The sequence below is a fragment of the Squalius cephalus genome (genome assembly GCF_949319135.1).
Source record: "Squalius cephalus genome assembly, chromosome: 4".
Classification (NCBI taxonomy): domain Eukaryota; kingdom Metazoa; phylum Chordata; class Actinopteri; order Cypriniformes; family Leuciscidae; genus Squalius; species Squalius cephalus.
The window spans coordinates 31665463-31686745 of NC_137125.1; the positions used below are offsets into that span (position 1 = coordinate 31665463).

The following is a 21283-nucleotide window of genomic DNA, read 5'->3' on the forward strand; positions in this document are numbered from 1 at the left end:
GATTTCTGAAGGATCATGTGACACTGAAGACTGGAGTAATAATGCTGAAAATTCAGCTTTGCCAACACAGGAAAAAAAACACATTTTAAAATATATTCAAATAAAAAAACAGTTATTTTAAATTGTAATAATATTTCACAATATTACTGTTTGTTTTGTATTTTTAATCAAATAAGTGCAGCCTTGGTAAGCCCAAGAGATTTCTTTTAAAAACCTTTAAAAAAAGCATACCGATCCCGAACATTTGAACGGTTGTGTGTGTGTGTGTGTGTGTGTGTGTGTGTGTGGAAGGCTCTGCTTTTATGTCCCCAAACTTAAAATTAAGCCTATGTCCTTTAGCAACTCACACAAACTGATATTGTAGACTTAAATTACTATTAAATTATTACATTTATTTCACAAAAAACAAAAACAAAATCTGAGAAATACTCCACATTAGACTGAACTTATTATCAATACTTTTTGGTATCAAATTAATAACATTACCTAACAGTTTCATAGCTTCTTTTATTTATTTACTTCTGATTCTTGGAAGATCGTCATTTCAGACAAACATATATTTGCAAGTATCTTTAGACTTAAATATGTCCACATTTTTATATTAGAAAATATACACTCACACTTATTCGTTTCATTTGACACGTATGAACTCTGCTTTCTGAACTCATACACTTTAAACCCCATTTATCATTATTTGCATTTTAATATAGGTAGGACTAATGTATAAATGGTTTCTGCACCCAAACAGTACAGTTTTGACTTTTAGACAAAATCTCACAATCTTTCATTATTGGTTCTTAATATTATGTACATTTCTGTAAAGTTTTGTGATTTAAGACAGAGCAGTGTGTTGACAGGACTTTTATTTTGGTCATGTAGTGCGACGTCATAAGGATGCGTCGCCTCCTGCATCTGTTGACAGAAAAAAGGTTTGTGTTTTAAGCATTTAAGGCGTTTAAATCAATGCAAACTGTTTTATATCAATGCAAAATAATTAAGTATTATTGAATGTAATGTTGTACTGCTTTATCTAACATTAAGGGATGTTTTATTGGGATGTGTGTGAGTATCTTAAGTAACAGAAAAGGTGCGTCTCATTTCGTTCTCTATATCGTGAATCATCACGAATCCAGGCTCTGGCGAGTAGTAATGTGAGATAGGCTGTTTTCAAAAACCCACACTACTTACTGCCCAGTACTATTTACTATTTATTTTGTAGGAATAGTGTGTGAATAGTATACAACATTTTTTTTAAGGTAGATTGCTACAGTGTTGTCACATGACCGACATTGAACATTAATTCAGCACAGCTGTCCAGGCTGTTACCTTACAAATAAATGTGCCAACCATTCTTTTTTTTTACTTGGAAACCTGAGTGAAAATGTCATACCTTTCGACTACCCTCAATGGTATTGATCTAACCAATAAAAAAAATTGTTAGTTGGTGTTAAGTCAAGGTGATTCTGCGAAATTAAATGTTTTTACTTAAAATCAATTAATTAGATTTGATTTTGCTCAACAAAAAATGTACACTGAATTTTTTTTTACCGTAAAAATGTGCTTAATGTGGTAACGTAAATTAACTGGTTTAACTCAAGTCAAAAATATGGCCAAATTATCATGTTTGAATCAAATTGACTACAATTGGCGGGCTAATTTTAAAGATTCAGGTAACAATCCTTACAGAAACACCTACCAGTTTTACTGTGTAGAATACTTCAGTCATACAAGGGTAAAAATAACTCATTATAGCTGGGTTTTACAAAACACCACAAATAGGCTAATTCTCTTAGGATTTATGGTAGATTATCCCCATATATTAGGTATTTTGTTAGCATAAATAAGTTATTGATATGAATTGAACTCATTTCCTAATTGAGTAACTTTACACAGTTATTGAACGTATTTGAATCAACATTAAAAGGACTTGCTGAACAATGATACTGTTTTTTTGTTAGAGCTCTTTTGAAGCATTTAACTCTGTTTGCATTATTAAATCATTTTTCTGTTCATCACTGTAAAGCTGATTTGAAATCTATAAAGCGCTATATAAATAAAGGTGACTTTTTTTTCTTGACTTGATCAAATGTGCCATAGAGATTAAAGTACAATTTATGTAACAACAGTGTTTTTGGAAACACGGCTAGTTTGTACTGTACAGTAACATATGTACCAGTGTAAGGCTACATTTAAAATTAGCCTATTCCCTGCCACCAGGTGATTTTAGGAACTTGCTTATAGGAACTAGCCACCAGAGTGGTTCCCCGAGAACTAATGGTTCCCGTTTTCTGGTTGCATTCGCACCGCCAGTAGGAACACTGAAGTGACATAAGCTGAGTTTATTGTTGTGACTTTTATTTTGATGGCGCTGAGAATGCCAGAGCCTGAGCACACAGTGCTCCCATTGTTCATCCTCATTAGTTTATGATCTGTCTAACAGTCCTGTCTAATACGTTAATAGATAGAACTATTATAAAAAGAAAGTAGACGGTATATGAAAAAGTATTAGCATTTGCCATGTGGTTGATGTCCAGTGTTGCTAGCTGAGCAGAAATACATAATCATGTTTTGCTTGGTTTCCTCAAAGTTGCGTTTGTTTTTCTCCTCAGCGTAAATGTTAAGAGGCTCATCTATCACTGTTTTCCATGTTCGCAGAGTTAGTTTCTGGAGTAAAGATATAGGATATAATCTGTGTTCACAGTTTCTTTTTTTTTTTTAATGGCGGGTGCTGGTGTTTCGCGTGCGTTTGACCAATCAGCGTACACTAACGTCGCTGGTAGTTCAGTGCTGGTTTAGACCCGACTCTGAAGTCGGAGCTAAATTAGTTCCTCCAAAAGGAGTTCCTAGAACTAAAATCGTTCCTGCGGTGCGAACAGGCCAAAATCCAGGTACTTCTGCCATTAGATCTAGGAACTGTGAAATGGTTCCTCCGGTGCGAAAGCCCCAATCGTAGGTCATCTGGGATGAAAATGCATACAGAAAATGAGTCACGAGATTCTTCCCCATCTAGTAAGTGGCATGGAAGCAACACGGAGGAGAACTCAAACAAACTGCTCCTGAATCTTTCTGTGAATCTTACTGTCACAGTGCATGGCTCAAAAAAAGAGAGAGACTGACATGCTCCCAGCAACAAGTGCCTCCACAAAGCATGTGTCGATAACACAAGCATTTACAAATGCAACACATTTGAAAAGGATTCAAGAAGATGGATAGAAATAACTGACACCATTTGTTAATCGCCCTTCTAAACTAATGTGCTGATCATAATGCACACAGACAGTAGCTCGCACATCAAGAGCAGCTTGCAGGCACACAGAAAGATTCAGGAGTAGGTTTCTTTGTACAATCTGGATACTCAGTATTGCCAGGCAGTAGCTGCTCCTGGTCGTAAATTTAGGTAGGGCAGATTCTGGGTCTTAGCGCTAGTTTACGATAAGCGTTTTGTAAGCTTTAAATTCTAATCGTTGAACACATCCGACACACTTGGCAAAATTATAAGGTCCTTGCGTTTTTCAGCCTGAGAGTGATGCTCTAATAATGATTGACAGACTTTAGTATATACGACAAATGCATAGAATGCCATCTTAGAATTACCTTAATGTAGTATAAATTGTCTCCGAATGTTGTTTTAGAAAATTGCAAGTTGTGTAGAAATTCCAGTGAGGAAAAAATCTATTCTCAGAACAAACATAAAACAAACACAACAGAACTACTGTATATAAAAGCTATTCACATGAGCATGTTAAAGGGATAGTTCGGCCAAAAATGATATTTAACCCATGATTTACTCACCCTCAAGCCGTTCGAGATGGATATGTCAATCTTTTTTCAGACGAACACATTTTCAGTTATTATTTCAGTTACTGTACTTCGTTCTACGTCACGACGCTTCCTACGGTACGTCCTACGTCATACACCGGCATCCATCTCCCGTGAACGCGCATCGACCGTTGCCGGAAGCAAGATATTTTCATTTATAAAGTTTTAAATATGTATATTTTTACGACAAAACCGCACGGATTACCCTCAGAAGGCCTTCGTTTATCCCCCTGGTGCCGGATGGATTACTTTTGTGAAGGATGCATGCACATTTTGGGACTTGAAGGAGGTGGACCCCATAGCTTCACATTATAACCACTGAAAGATCTAAGACATTTTCTAAGTCAAGTCAAGTCAAGTCATCTTCATTTATATAGCGCTTTTAACAATGTAGATTGTTTCAAAGCAGCTTTACAGAGATAAACGTATAATTTATGGTAACAGAGATTGTTTTGGCTTTATAGCGGTTCTTTAGTAAAGTTATTTTCCAGCTAAGGTTAGTTATGATTGATTCGCTTCCGTCGCAACGATCATTTGTTATTAAATTAGGGGCCGCTAAGACGACACAATTCTCTCTACACAGACTTTAAATGCGAACCTGTGAGAAACGCTGATGGCATTCACATGCGCATTAAGAATTGGTTCTATAGTTATGTGCGTTTGAATATATGTACGCAGGTTTGTAATTCCCTACAAACCAAGCCTAAACAAAGTACTGGTGTTTCCTTATAATTTTTGATACAGAATTTTATTTTATTTTATCAATTCGGGGTAGATACGCGAATTGAGTTTCCCGACAACGCTTTATCTGTAGAGTGGTAAAGGGATTCTCCATAGGGAGAGACTAGTTGGCACTTCAGCACTGCGTTGTCATCGGGTCCAAGCGAAGGTCCTTCATCAGATCTGGATACGGCCTGGATCCGGCAGGCTGCGGGAAAACCTCGGGATAAACAAAGACACTAAAATTAGCGTAGATGCCATTCTTCTTATGATGTAACAAGTACATCAGGATTTATGGGAAGTGTTCCCGGTTCCAGCTGACCTAATCTATGCAGCCTAATATTGAATTATAGAAGTCTATAATGTACAGTGTGTGCAGAATTATTAGGCACGTTGATTTTCTGATCATATTTTATTTCCAGGAACATTTTGCCAATTCCAAACCATATTAAACTTAATAACTACTATTCATTTTCTATTTAATCATGTATAAGTGATATATAATTGTTCATGAAGGCTGGAAATGAAAAATGTCTTATTTTCAGGTGTGCAGAATTATTAGGCAAGTTTTCTTTTACAGATAAAATAAGCCAAAAATGAGATTTAACAAAGACTGAAAAGTCAAAAATTATTAAATCCCCATGAGAAGAATGCAAAACTAATGCAATACTAGAGATTACAGTTAAGGCATGACCATTGGACAGTGAAATGCTCATTGGGTCAGCAGGGTCAGACAAAAACAGGTGGAGAAGAAAAAACACATGTTAACTGCAAAAGAATGAAGAATTAAGGTGAAGAATTAAGTGTGAAACCATCAGGAACCCTTTAGTCTTCAGCGCCACCATTTTCCAGAACTGCAACCTACCTGGAGTCTCCAGAAGAGCAAGGTGTCAGGGTCTCAGAGACTTGGGTTAGGCAAAGAATCCTAAAAAATGACCCCCTCTTAATAAGAATCACAAGCTGAAGAGTAGTAAAATACATGAAGACTGTTTTTTTATAGGCTTTATAGACAGACAGATTGAGAGTGACTCTTGAAGGACCAGCACCACATCCTCTTCTACCACTGTTTGAAGAATTCATCTTCCAGAATACATTTTAATACGTTTTGGGAGTTAATTTTTAGTCCATCTCTGCAAAACGGACTTCAGGGTAGGAGATGGACTAAAAATAAACTCACAAAACGTATTAAAACGTATTCTGGAAGATGAATTCTTCAAACAGTGGTAGAAGAGGATGTGGTGCTGGTCCTTCAAGAGTCACTCTCAATCTGTCTGTCTATAAAGCCTATTAAAAAAAAGTCTTCATGTATTTAACAACACTTCAGCTTGTGACTCTTATTAAGAGGGGGTCATTTTTTAGGATTCTTTGCCTAACCCAAGTCTCTGAGACCCTGACACCTTGCTCTTCTGGAGACTCCAGGTAGGTTGCAGTTCTGGAAAATGGTGGCGCTGAAGACTAAAGGGTTCCCGATGGTTTCACACTTAATTCTTCTCCTTAATTCTTCATTCTTTTGCAGTTAACATGTGTTTTTTCTTCTCCACCTGTTTTTGTCTGACCCTGCTGACCCAATGAGCATTTCACTGTCCAATGGTCATGCCTTAACTGTAATCTCTAGTATTGCATTAGTTTTGCATTCTTCTCATGGGGATTTAATAATTTTTGACTTTTCAGTCTTTGTTAAATCTCATTTTTGGCTTATTTTATCTGTAAAAGAAAACTTGCCTAATAATTCTGCACACCTGAAAATAAGACATTTTTCATTTCCAGCCTTCATGAACAATTATATATCACTTATACATGATTAAATAGAAAATTAATAGTAGTTATTAAGTTTAATATGGTTTGGAATTGGCAAAATGTTCCTGGAAATAAAATATGATCAGAAAATCAACGTGCCTAATAATTCTGCACACACTGTATTATGTGAAAGCTAGGTCAAAGAGATGTGTTTTTAGTCTAGCTTTGAACTGACAGAGTGTGTCTGCTTCCCGGACAATGTTAGGAAGATTGTTCCAAAGTTTTGGTGCTAAATAGGAGAAGGATCTACCGCCAGCAGTCGATTTTGATATTCTAGGTATTATCAACTGGCCGGAATTTTGAGATCGCAATAGACGTGAAGGACTATAATGCGTTAAGAGCTCGCTCAAGTACTGTGGAGCTAAACCATTTAGTGCTTTGTACGTGATCAGCAATATTTTAAAATTGATGCGATGTTTAATAGGGAGCCAGTGCAGTTTTGACAGAACCGGGCTAATATGGTCATACTTCCTGGTTCTGGTAAGAACTCGAGCTGCTGCGTTTTGAACTAGTTGTAGTTTGTTTATTAAGCGTGCAGGGCAACCACCCAGTAGAGCATTACAATAATCTAGCCTTGAGGTCATGAACGCATGAACTAACTGTTCCGCATTTGTCAATGAGAGCATATGATGTAATTTAGATATATTTTTAAGATGGAAAAATGCAGTTTTACAGATATTAGACACGTGACTTTCAAATGAAAGATTGGTATCAAAGAGCACACCCAGGTTCCTAACCGACGACGAAGACTTAACAGAGCAGCCATCAAGTGTTAGACAGTATTCTAGGTTATTACGTGAGGAAGTTTTTTGTCCAATAATTAGAATCTCTGTTTTTTTCAGAATTTAGAAGTAGGAAATTACGAGTCATCCAATTTTTTTATATCCGCTATGCATTCCGTTAATTTTGTGAATTGGTAAGTTTCGTTAGGTTTTGAAGAAATATAGAGCTGAGTATCGTCGGCATAACAGTGAAAGCTAATGCCATGTTTCCTAATGATATCTCCTAATGGTAGCATGTACAGAGTGAACAGCAGCGGTCCTAGTACTGAGCCTTGTGGTACGCCATACTGAACTTGTGATCGATGAGACATCTCTTCATTTACTGCTACAAATTGATAACGGTCAGATAAGTATGATTTAAACCATGCTAGTGCAATTCCACTAATGCCAACATAATTTTAGAGTCTATTTAAAAGAATGTTGTGGTCGATAGTGTCAAATGCAGCACTAAGATCAAGTAACACTAATAGAGAGACACAACCACGATCGGATGATAAGAGCAAATCATTTGTGACTCTAACGAGAGCAGTCTCAGTACTATGGTACGATCTAAATCCTGACTGAAAATCCTTACAGATATCATTTCTTTCAAGAAAGGAACACAGTTGTGAAGATACTGCTTTTTCTAATATCTTTGACAGAAAAGGTAGATTCGAGATCGGCCTGTAATTGACTAATTTTGTAGGATCAAGTTGCGTTTTTTTAACAAGCGGTTTAATCATAGCCAGCTTAAAGGTTTTTGGTACGTATCCTAGAGACAAAGATGAATTAATGATATTAAGAAGAGGATCTATGACCTCTGGAAGTATTTCTTTCAGTAGCTTAGTCGGTATAGGGTCTAACATACATGTTGTAGATTTAGATGATTTAACGAGTTTAGTAAATTCTTCCTCTTCTATAGCAACGAACGAATCAAATTTTTCCTCAGGGAGACTACAATGCACTGCCTGATGCGATACTGTAGTAGACTGTTGCATAGTTATAATTTTCTCCCTGATATTATCAATCTTATAAGTGAAGAAGTTCATAAAATCATTACTGCTGTGTTGCTTGGAAACTTCGGTGCTTGAAGCTTTCTTTTTCGTTAGTTTAGCCACCGTTTCAAATAAATACCTAGGATTATGTTTATTTTCTTCTAATAGGTTTGAAAAATAAGCAGATCTAGCAGCTTTTAAAGCCTCTCTGTATGCAATCGAGTTCTCTTTCCACGAAATGCGAAATACCTCTAGTTTTGTTTTCTTCCAGTTGCGCTCCATTTTTCTGGCTGCTCTCTTAAGGGCCTGAGTGTGCTCGTTGTACCACGGCGTTGGACTATTTTCTTTAATCTTCTTTAAGCGCAACGGAGCAACTGTGTCTAAAGTGCTGGAAAAGAGAGAGTTAAAAGTTTCTGTCGCAATATCAAGTTCTTCTAAGCTATCCGGGATGCTAAGATGATGAAACTGATCAGGAAGATTATTGATAAAGCAATCTTTAGTGGCAGAAGTGATAGGTCTAACATATTTGAAACACGGAGTCGGCTTTGCAGCCTTGGCTAAATGAAGTTTACACGAGACTAGATAATGATCTGAGATGTCATCGCTCTGCTGCAGAATTTCAACGGCATCAACATCTATTCCGTGTGATAATATTAGATCTAGAGTATGATTACGACGATGAGTAGGTCTTGATACGTGTTGTCTAACTCCAATTGAGTTTACAATGTCTTTAAATGCCAATCCCAATGCATCTTTTTCATTATCTATGTGTATATTAAAATCACCAACAATTAGTACTTTATCTGCAGTCAATATTAATTCTGATAGAAAGTCCGCAAATTCTTTGATAAAGTCTGTATGGTGCCCTGATGGCCTGTATACAGTAGCCAGCACAAATCTCAAACATTGATTTATCATTTATACTATATATTTTTACATTAAGTACTAACACTTCAAAAGAAGTATATTTAAAACTTGATTTCTTAGTGGTTTTGAAAATATTACTATAGATTACAGCAACTGCTCCCCCTTTGCGTTTCAGACGAGGCTCATGTTTATAACAGTAATCTTGCGGGGTGGACTCATTTAAAGTAATGTAATCATTTGGTTTTAGCCAGGTTTCTGTCAAACACAGCACATCTAGATTATAGTCTGAAATCATATCATTAACAATGAGTGCTTTTGAAGTAAGCGATCGAATATTCAGCAACCCAAGCTTTAGCATTTGCTTATCTGTATTATAGCTGTTTTTTATTTGTTGAACATCAATTAAATTTTTAACCTTAGATGGGTTTAAACGTTTTTTGGATTTTCAAATTCGGGGAACAGACACAGTCTCTATATGATGATAGCTAGGTGAAAGAGGCTCTATGTGATGGGATTTATCTGACCTGGGTAACGCGAGGCCGCTAGCAGACAGTCGGTTTAGCCAGTCTGTCTGCTTCCTGACCTGAGCCCCAGATTGTCATGTTTGAGCTCTAAGACTATGAGCCATATTACTAGAGAGAAGAGCAGCACCATCCCAGGAGGGATGAATACCATCTCTTTTCAACAGGTCAGGTTTGCCCCAAAAACGTTTCCAATTGTCTATAAATTCTATATTATTAAGCGGACACCACTTAGACAGCCAACCGTTAAGCGAACACAATCTACTAACTATCTCATCACTCCTGCGAACAGGAAGGGGGCCAGAGCAAATTACAGTGCTAAAATAAAATAACTGAAAATGTGTTTGTCTGAAAAATGATTGACATATGCATCTCGAACGGCTTGAGGGTGAGTAAATCATGGGTTAAATATCATTTTTGGTTGAACTATACCTTTAAAACTAAAGGATTTATACTCTCATTAATTTGATACTACTCCACATAGGAAAAACAGACAACTGGGGTATAATGCTTAAAAACGCATGCAAACGATGAGCTTTCGTGACCGCACAGCAACATCGCATGAGCATAACTGTGATAGAGACGATAGTCCTAAATCTCTACCGGTTGACAAATCTCTACTGGTATATTGCCCACCCCTATCTCTGACCAGTCAAAAATGCTGCTAAATGTTCTGTTTGAGAGAAAAAGTCTAAATAAAAAGGCAAGTTTCATACACCATGGCAATTCAAAGTGCTTTACACTGAAAATAATTTAAATAACCACAAAATAAAAGCTAGGAAAATTAAAACAGTTATAAAAGGAATTAAAAGAGTAAATCTTTAAATTTTTTTTTTTTTAAAGAGTAATGTTTGATTTCCTTTAGGGGAAGTAGAATATTAGGTTTTCCATATTTAAGTTTGTTAGGAATGGTTAGGTTACGCGAAGGGCATCCAAACAAATGTATTATTAACAGATTCGTTGTTTTAAAGGGGAGAAAAGATGGAATAGAATTAGTATAGAATGCCGGCAGATACTCAAGGTTGCAGGTTTGCAAGGTTTTATCTGACATAAAAAAGTGGTATCAAGTTATCCCTATTAATTAGGCCATGGAAGGGCATTAAAGTCATCATGAAATTGAAAATAATGAAATCTCGTACTGACTACTAAACCAAAGAGCTGATTGAGACGCACCCAGTGATTTAGTTTGGATTTGGATTTCTTTCTGTTAATTATTCTCATCTTAAACAGGACAGAGTGTCCAAACACACAGAAAAAGTCCAGAGATCCACATGACACTATTATAAAGATGGCGTTGATTAAAGAGGAGAGTGAAGACATGAAGATTGAAGAAACATTAAGAGTGAAACAAGAAGATACTGAGGACCAAACAGGTGGGTTTCATTCTCAAAACTGAACTCAGTTATTTCTTATCAAATCGGTAAGCCCTTCCTGACTAGAGGTCGACTGATATGGGTTTTTCTCTGGGCAATATATGATGCCGATTTATTTAAATTTTTTTGCCGATATGTTTGGCCGATTTCCTTTTCTTTTCTTTTTTCCATCTCATAAAACCTAAAAGTTAAGTAATAAGAAGTGATACAAGTGATTTATTGAACAACACAACCACAGAAATAAAGTTTAAGTGCACAAATTTGGCCATCTGTCCTCTTATCAGCATGAAAAAATATAGTTTTATTCAAAGGATTATACAGGCTGAAGCCTTGTTAGCGAGCCAAGACCGCTCACTTTACAATCACTAAAACTCTGTCTCTTTGTCAGTTCATCGCAATCTCACAAATCACTAATCGCGATCACACTGTTGAGACTTTATAGGACAATTATTAATTCAAAAATGGACTATAGGAGTATAGCTTATGGATCTGCCAGGAAGTCATACATCAAAATAGTGGACACAGTACATCATACAGGATTGAGACTTGCCTTAGGAGCATTATGGACAGCTTTTTCCTCTTAATGCAAATGAAAGCTTGTTTCCGCCATGTAATAAGAAAAAAATTTAAAAGATATTTGCGACTCTTAAGGGCCGTTCACACCAAGATCGATAACTATATTTGCATCCACACCAACTAACGATAACAGTCTGTTTATTCTAAGCTCACACGCACACTGCGGTTTCAATGTGTGTACAACGTCATTGAACATGTTTTTGCTGTTCTTATTGCATTTACACGGCTTTAAATCATGCTATGTCCTTAGCATGCTTTGTTTTGAGTGAAGCTAGTGTAATCGATCTAATAATCTAATAGTGAATTTAGCTGATGTAGTCAATATAGTGGAATAAAAATAACACCTAGTCTTTTCCACCGCAACTTCAAAAGAAGCAAGAAAATGTTGTCGAAACGAGCGCTGGATACTTGAGGTAATACTTCTCACCATTTATTCAGAAGGTATGAACTATTGTTTTCCATGTCCATTTTCTTGAAAAGGGGCTTGACTTGTCAAACAGTGGTGGATTTTTCTGTACCTCGTCGATTAACTTCACCACAATGTCGTCTGCCATTTTAAATGCGCGTGAGCCCTTTAAATTCAAGTGGATTATGATTGGCTGTCAGTGTTTTATCATTCGACAGCTGAAAAAATCATTCTGAAAGTGATCTCAACAATATCGTTCCTAATATCTTTATCGTTATAGTTGTGGTGTGAACTCTGCTATTCTTAAAGGGATAGTTCACTTTGAAATTAAATTTTGGTATGTTTTAGCTTACCTCAAGGGCATCCAAGATGTAGGTGTCTTTGTTTCCGCAGTAGTTTCAATTTTGATATTTTTAGGTCAAACCGTTCTTGTCTGACAGTCATATCATGCAGGTCTATGGTCACCCCCTCAAAGAGCATGCACAGAGTCAAAAACAAAACAATTCCCCATCGTCCAAATTAAACAATTCCCCATTGTAAGTACACATTGATGGCCTAAGACACGAAACGAGCGGTTTGTGTTATAAGAGGTAAAAACGATATAAATACTGTTCGTTTTCTCACACAAACCGCTCGTTTTGTGTCTTAGGTAAGCTAAAACATACCAAAATTTAATTTCAAAGTGAACTATCCCTTTAAATATGGAGAACGATTTTTAATGTGAACAGGCCTTTAATCTAACACATTTCTGACATTTTCTTACAATTGTGAATTTACAGTACATCTCAATTATGACTTTATAACTCGCAATTGTGAATTTATATCATGCAATTCTGACAGAATTGTGAGATAAAAATGTGCAATTACCTTTTCTATTTTTTATTCAGTGGCGTAAACAAGGTTCCATAGCACCAGCAGGCAATTAAATGAGAAAATTTGTTTGGTGTTCTGTTAACTAGGTGCATTACCTTTGGGGATCTAGCATACATTTTGTTGGTTTTGATGCTTTAAATGTCTAAATGTGTTGATGTCTTTGGCTTTGTGCCATTAACTTGTATTTATCTTTTTCTGCCGTAGATCTGATGACACTGAAAGAGGAAAGTAAAGTACTGAATGAAATGAAAGATCATGATTTGATAACTGGAGAAAAATATCTTAGTGGCTCACCGACTGAAAATACTTCCTCTCAAAAAAACGTTAGAAGGAAAGTTCCTAGAAGTTTTTTCACCTGCTTTCAGTGTGGAAAGAGTTTCAGTCAACATGAAAAGCTTAAAGTCCACATGAGAGTTCACAATGGAGAAAAGCCTTACACCTGCCAACAATGTGGAAAAAGTTTCGCTGAAAATGGAAGCCTTAAAGTTCACATGAGACTTCACACTGGAGAGAAGCCTTACACCTGCCAACATTGTGGAAATAGTTTCACTCAAAGTGGAGCCCTTAAATACCACATAAAAACTCATACTGGAGAAAAGCCTTACACCTGCAAACTGTGTGGAAATAGTTTTATAGCAGAACCAAGCTTTAGGTGTCACATGAACATTCATACAGGAGTGAAGCCTTTCACATGTGACCAGTGTGGAAAGAGTTTTACACGTAAAGTAACCCTTAATTCCCATATGAGAATTCACTCAAGAGAGAACATTTTGACATGCCCTCAGTGTGGAATGATTTTTACATGTAAAAAATCATTTGAATCCCACATGAGAGTTCACACTGGAGAGAAGCCTTACACCTGCAAACTGTGTGAGAAGAGCTTCTCACAAAAAGGATATCTTAGGTATCACATGAGAATTCACACTGGAGAGAAGCCTTTCACATGTGATCAGTGTGGAAAGAGTTTCAGACAAAAAGTAACCCTTAATAAGCACGTGAGGATTCACTTAAGAGATAAGCGTTTTATATGTCATCAGTGTGGACAGAATTTCACAGACAGGAAACAGCTTAAGAAGCACGTGATAACTCACATTGGACAGAAGCCTTTCATGTGTCATCACTGTGGAAAGAGTTTCACACTTAAAGGAAACCTCAAGACTCACACGAGACTTCACACTGGAGAGAAGCCTTTTACATGTCTTCAGTGTGAAAAGCGTTTCATATATCAAAGAGACTTGAAACATCATTTGCAAAGTCATTCTGGAAAAACATTGCAGTGTTCTGAGTGTGACGAGGTTTAGAAAAGGAGCAATTTCAAACATCACCTGCTCATTCACTCTGGAGGAAGGCAATTTAATTGTGATCAATTTAATAAAAAAAATATTTTGCCATTACACTTTCAGATACACCTGAAAAGTCACATAGATTTGAGGCCCTATTTGTGTTCTTTATGTGGGAAGAGATTTAAATGGCTCTGCAGTTTAAAATGGCAGGTGACGCTCCTACAAAGCTTGAACATGTCTTTTATTTGCATTGTTTAGTTCTTTATACTTTGCCTAATTTTTGATTAATACATTGTAGGGCAATAACAGTTCATGAATAATGTTGTACTAATGCCTGAACTAATAGCTACTTGAACATGTCATGAACTCATGTTAATTAACATTAAGGGAATTTGGCCTTTGTGTTTCCTCATATTCATACTCCTGTGAAACAAAACGTCAAAGCTAGACAATTTCATGTTCCTAGTCACTGGTGTGCTAACATTTTTAAATATGAATGAAATTTTTAATATTTCACATTTATTTGTATAGTGCTTTTCACAATACATATTGTTTCAAAGCAGCTTTACAGAAAACATATGCATCTACATTACAATTTAGAGTAATCTGTTATCAGAGGTGACTGTCTAAGTTATGCATTTCAGTGATGTACATAGACAAATCACACACTTAGCTAACAATGTATTATTTTAAACAGTAATAATTTAAGGCAGAAACAATGAGCTCATTGAAGTAATGAATACATGTTTGTTACAGGATTGCCAACTTTGGCTTCATGGCTGGAGTGATATTTATGAATCGGCTACCTTTTTAGGTGGTAAAATCGTAACAGAAAAATAGTTAATGTAAAGAAGCAATTTATGCTTTTATTTTTAACTAAATACAAAATACATTTTTTTCTGACATTTCTATAGTCTATTGTGCTGAATGCTTTTTGTTGAATGCAGAGGCTGCAGACTTAGTTTTTAATCATCTGCACTGGTGGCTCATATTTGTAGCATGGGTTCATTTCTGTCATCTTTTTGCACATTACAGAGGACAATGTACCCTCTAGTGACAGTTTATTTCTTGTCTCAGTTTTAGGCCTATCGCAGAGAAGGTTCTCTCAGAGTCTGCATTTGAATGTGGAAGGCAGAGCACAAGCTGTGCCACTTTTGCAAGTCCTTGGAACCTGGGTGCACCTGTTAAATGGCTCTTCATGGCACTCAAGTGTGCCCATATGACATCCATTTGGTGGAATTCCTTTTCCCCGTCCACCTTGACCAGGGTAGTTTTCCAGACCTTTTCTGGGATATCAGTATCTTCTAACATTTGAAAATCAAAGAACTCTTCACCCAGGCGGTCCTGTTCTCTGGCATCATCAAATGGCAGAAGATGATTGTATCTGGATTAAAAAAAAAAAAAAAGTTTCTTCAATATTAATTTTTCAATATTATAATATTCTGTAAATAAAACTACAATATAAAATAAACAGCAGTCATTAAAGTAACTGGTGGACATCACTTAAAATCACTCAGATTATCTTAATTTAATTGTTTAGTTAATATTGATATAGTGAATCAGGGCTAATTGTTCAGCTTTGGACAAAGTTAAAGTACATCATCTAATTTGGTGTCCAGTCACTGCCTGAAGTCCACAAACTGAGCATGTGACAGAAGGGGGTCATTGAGATGTAGCGGAGCTTCCAGTGCCAGGCCTAACACTCGTATACATTTGTGGAACCTGTCTGGGTCCCATATGTTGTGATCCCTAAGGCGACCCCATATGTGCATTCTTCCACGGTACGGCTCTCTACGGCGAGCCCGTGTCTTTCCCTTGGCAGAGTCCGCTCTGCCGTCTCTGACCGGTGTGTCTCCCCCTGCTATAGGCTGGATGATCTGGCCTCAGTGACATTCCATATGTTGTACTGCCCTGAACAGCCAGTCCATATGTGTAACTTCCACATGATACCTCCTAGGGCTGTGCGATATGACGATATATATCGGATGGACGAAATAAAAAGTCTATCGTTTCATATTATGCTCTATTGTTTACATCGTGGTGTTGCAAAATACATTGTTTACGGCAAAACTTTCTCATCATTTGGATGACTGCAATCTTACACACCACCATGGGAATGCAGGCAGAAACGTGAATAACAGCATGAGGGAAGGGGAGACAGAACCGGGTGGCTCCGAGCAAGAGAAGGACCAGCCAAGACAAACCGAGGAGCTCGTTCCTAAACGAGGGGCTATCTTTGTAGCATGGACATGGTTTAGTTAACATTCTATATGTTTGTTTGACTATTTTATTTTGATAATGAACATGCTGCAATGTCAAGTTAGCAATGCTAGAACATGCGCGCTTGAGGTGCTGACGCGATCACTTATGGTCATACGGATAGAAGCAAGAAATTATTAAAAACGGTAAAGCTTTTGTAAAATACAGAAAACAAGCACAATGCCGTTTTCTGCCGTCTCGGTTTCCTTTCTGTGAGCTTTGTACCCTATCACAATGAACCGAAGCTCAACTAAATTTTTCCTTTAGGTTTGTTAAACTGTAATTATTTAAGTGAAATAGCCTATATTTTGCATATAGGCCTTTATATTAGTTTTATATATTTAGTTTTATTCTGCTGAAATGTAGGCCTAATTGTTTGACAGTTGGTGACATATTTATCCTCGGAAAAACTAACGCCAGCGCATTGCCATTGCGACTTACCTATGATGACTTGACAGCTGAACACGGGAATTTCACTCACGTTGGATATGCATCAATATCACATTTGAAGAATCTGTACTATTTGAATTTGTGATTGGTTGACTGGCAAATTAAAATATTTAACAGAACGATAAAATAACGTTATTAACCGGTTAATGGCCATTTCAAATAAGCGCTTCTGTTCAGAACTATTAAATTTGATTTTGTTTCCATTTCTAGTTATGTTACTGTCAAAATTTCATTTGTTTGTTTTCGTTCATTGAACAGGTTCGGAGCCCTGATTGCGGCTACATTTTAAACTTGAAAGTACAATGTTTACATTTGCATTTTATATGGCAATATTTTATGTTGGGCCTGTAATCATTTGTTTTTAAAAAGTGTTTTATATTTCATTAATATTTTTTATTTCTACATTCTTAATCAAACATTTGCCCAGAAGTTCTAAATAAAGGAAGAAATATAATCGCATATGAATAGGCTACATATTTGAGTATATACTTTAAAGAAATAGTCTTTTCCATGTGCTAAAAATATATACTTGCATAAACTATTAATTGAATGAATTTACAGAAAAGGTACTATATCGTGATATCATTAATGGGGTATGTTTGAGTTAATATTGTGAAATGATATTTTGGTCATATCGCCCAGCCCTAATACCTCCCTACCGGCAGGATGTGGCTTCTGTAGCGTTTTTTTCCCCTGGAAAGGGCACGCTTTCCCAGTGTTACTCTCCCTTGTGGATATTTGTATCTTGTGAGATTTTAAACTTTCTTTTTTTTAGTTATCATTCTGTGAATCTAGAGCATTGCAACAACAAATAAACCTGAACAAATGTACCCTGTACCCTAATAAACTGTTTATAACTTACACTGATTTGGTTTTGTGACATTCTTAAGTCTCTTATTTGGGAAGGAACACTTAAGATATTGCAATGCAAAAGCAAATTTAAGACTAAAATAAAACTAAGTTGCCTATTTTTGACCATGATTGCCCTGTAAACCTGGATGAAAAATATGTTTGACATATACCAGACTATACGCAAATGCTTTCCATCACAACAGTGCCATTACATTTGTTAGCCTACTCCATAGCATTAATTTTTATTTATTTATTAAATACTACATTAAAAAGTTTGGATGAACAACTACTGCAATCTGTACTGTAATGTTGATTAGGCTACACTTTTATTTACAGGTGTGCATATTGAAAAGACAAATCGAAAACAAATCTTTGTTAATCTTGAAAAAGTAAACTTTAAGGATTTAATCTTTAAGTAGCCTAGGGGGGAAAGTATGGAAGCATATGGGTAGCAATATTCAATTTGCAATGTAATATACAAAATGACAATGCAATATATAAAATGGCAATGCATTTCTGTATTTAAATTTACATTTTCCATTACATTAAAAAAATAATCATATAATTTACATTTGCCTTTTCATACACTAGTTTTAATATGTAAATTGAATACATATTTTAACGCTTTATAAGTTGCAAAATTAAAATGTATTACAGAAATGATTAGATATGTTTAACATGTTCAAGCAAAAACTGTAGCAAAATGATCATTTAAATGTTATTTTTTCTTAATTGCATTTACACTCACAGTTAAGACACTTGCGATTGCATTTTCATTAAATGTCCCGCAATGAATGTAGCAAAATTCAATGTGCAAATTGAAAATATCACCTGCAGAGGCGATTGTGCTTCAGTCTGAAGATGACTGAGGTCGTGTTGGGCAAAACATGTAACGGTTACTTCAAATGTACAGTGTACAAACTGATTTTCATTGATGCGCATTGCGTTATGTGTTTGACATCTTTTGACCTTGTCTGTAGCCGCGTTTCCATTACCTTTCAAATTGCCCAAATTGAAATTGCGAATTGAAAATATGTCCAATGGAAACACGTCAATTTCGCAAAAACTCCCATTAAATAAATATGTAAATATATACAAACATTAACAATACTAGGTTTATAAACACTTACAAATGTTCATGAAAGCTCATCAAAGTTTATAATTAAATTTCAGGTACCACAACGGTCCAGGTGCCAGGTAAAATTATCGCCACAAAGGGGAAGTGCCAGGTCGGTGCAGTGACCTCTGGGGAGAGGGGGACATTGGTCACCATTGCCCTTGCTGTTAATGCACAAGGCAATTGCATTCCCCCGTACTTTATCTTTCCCAGGAAGAAGTTCCAGGACCACTTTGTTAGGAATGGTCACATCGGCTCTACTGGTTCTGCTAATAGTTAAGGGTGGATGCAGGATGTAGACTTTCTTGCCTTTCTCCAGCACTTTGCCAGACACACCCGTGTGAACCTGGAGTCGAAGGTGCTGCTCCTCCTCGACAATCATTGGTCACACCTTTCTGTAGCAGCAATTGACTTTTGTCGGTCAAACAGGATAGTCCTACTATCTTTCCCACCCCACTGCTCACATCGTCTCCAGCCGCTCGACAGGAGTGTCTTCGGTCCACTGAAGCGATATATAAACACAGCAGCAGATCACTGGATGAGAACACATCCTGGAAGAACTTTGACCATATATGACATTCCAAACCTAGTGGCCACAGCTCTGCCACGAGCAGCAACACCCAGCAACATCACATCTGGCTTTGTGTGCACTGGCATCTGCCCCTTCAACCCAGATATTTTTGAGGAGCAAGACTTCTCACCTGCCTATGTCACTGACCGCCCATTTCCTTCACAAGTACCATGTGCTCCCACACCACATTCCAACACACACCCATACAGCCAGAGCCTGTTTGCGGGAGGACTGCTACCAGAGTATCCTGCTGGTTAAAGGGACACCTGTTTAGAGTCTGCCATCCCTGACCACCCAGCTGTCTGTTCTGGACCCCGAAGCCGCCGCCAGGCGCCGCCATTTGCGCCATTTAGAATTTCAGCCACCGCCAGCCAATAATTTCGTAAGCCAAATCGAGCCGCCATCTGATAAAGTTTGGCTGAGCCGGCTAGAATTATTTGCATCAAATAATAATTCTATCACATAGAGACATACACACACGAAATATATAAACTATACACGAGATCTATTTTCCCACTGGATTCATCACAGCACAGTCTTGTGCTCGTTGCTACGATACACAGACTCACAGTGAATTGTCGACCAATTAAAATTGCTCGTTTTCCATACAGAAGAAGCGATGCATTTTTTTCTCGCACTGAGGTGAAATGGCGGAAAGAAGCAAGCAAGGTAATTTTGATCTCACTTCTCACATACTTTCCTAATTCCTACTAAGGCCTACCCAGACCAGACTTTTGTTAAATCTTCAGGGCACGGTTGCACAAACACCTGAATCAAAGATTGATGTTATGAACCAAATATTCTGGAACGGAGAGATTTATAGCCCTGAACGTGATATTACTGCAGTAACAAACCACCGTTTCCACATTGCTAATTCACGACGCATGCTTCAGTGTACATTAAGGTTGCCAACCGTTCCGTATAATACGGAATCGTCCCGTATTTGACACATAAAAGTCTTGTTCCGTATTGAACTGATACGGAACGCACTTTGTTTTTTGAGAATCAATTCAGTGCAAATCCATGACAGACACATAGCTTCTAATATATAAGAGAAAAAAAACCCAGACGGTGCGGTAGATACTAATTTCTCCCTCTATTTGTCTATGATCAGCGTAGCGTTTTTAACATCTTGGAACATCATCAGAGAATGCCCTTTTAATTGGTCGTTTCAGTCATTGTGAGTCACGTATCGTAGCAATGATGACGACAAGTGACAACAGCGGGAAATGTAAAAATCACTACCTCCGAGCAGCCGGCGAAAAAGAAAAGAGCACAAAAATATAGAATTGAATGGGAAAATGACTACCCATGGCTGCAATGCGTGAGGGAATACTGTTGTGTTTATTTTTCTTCAAATGCAGTCTAAGCCGATGAGTTTTGAATGTTACCTGTTGTATTTGTTTAAGTTAAAAATAAAACGTATTATAAAGTAAACAAATCCATGGTTCATTGCTGGCAAAATGATCATGATAGCCTTTATATTTCACATCTATGTGGTTCAGTCTTGTATATTGATTAGGCCTACTTTGCTATTCTATAAATATATAGGCCTAATAAGTTGTATAAGTTGTATTATAATATGCTACAATGTATGAAATATATTTATCTAAATGTATCAATTAGTTTCCACAATATTCACCAGAAGTCATCATTTCAGGGGTTATTTTTCAAAAATTTCTTCCGTGGGGGCATGTCCCCCCCCCGTATTCCTTATTTCCATTTCAGAAAGTTGGCAGCCCTAGTGTACATTGAAGTGAAATGTGCAAAACCTTGTCCAAAATAATACTGATAACAGTGTGTGTTTATACTTTGTTATATATTAAGTTGAACAGCGAATTACTGTACATGTCATAAATACAGTATATGCATAACGTTACTCCGTGAAGTTTGACAAGTGTGCATTCTTACACAGCAGCAGGGACATTATTCACTAACGTTACAGTGGCTATTGAATGCGCCTAGCACTATAGCTAATATTACCAAAAAAGCTCAAGTAGGCTAGTTCTAGTTCTAAATCTTCACTTTAGGTGTTTTGTGCAA

At 36.8% G+C, this 21283-nt stretch overlaps 1 protein-coding gene across 1 annotated transcript; it reads left to right on the forward strand.

Moving 5' to 3' along the window:
* Positions 1–869: 869 nt before the first annotated feature.
* Positions 870–17556, forward strand: LOC307157110 (uncharacterized protein). The gene is made up of 3 exons (XM_079868876.1): positions 870–929; positions 10711–10853; positions 12913–17556. The coding sequence occupies exons 1-3, from the start codon at positions 895–897 to the stop codon at positions 14007–14009; spliced, it is 1275 nt and encodes a 424-aa protein (XP_079725002.1). The 5' UTR covers positions 870–894; the 3' UTR covers positions 14010–17556.
* Positions 17557–21283: the final 3727 nt, after the last annotated feature.

Bases quoted from the DNA above. Each gene is read 5' to 3' on its own strand.
- LOC307157110 (XM_079868876.1), top strand. From the start codon at position 895: ATGCGTCGCCTCCTGCATCTGTTGACAGAAAAAAG. The intron at 930-10,710 runs GTTTGTGTTTTA...CATCTTAAACAG, and splicing joins CATCTGTTGACAGAAAAAAG to GACAGAGTGTCCAAACACAC. The intron at 10,854-12,912 runs GTGGGTTTCATT...TTTCTGCCGTAG, and splicing joins AGATACTGAGGACCAAACAG to ATCTGATGACACTGAAAGAG.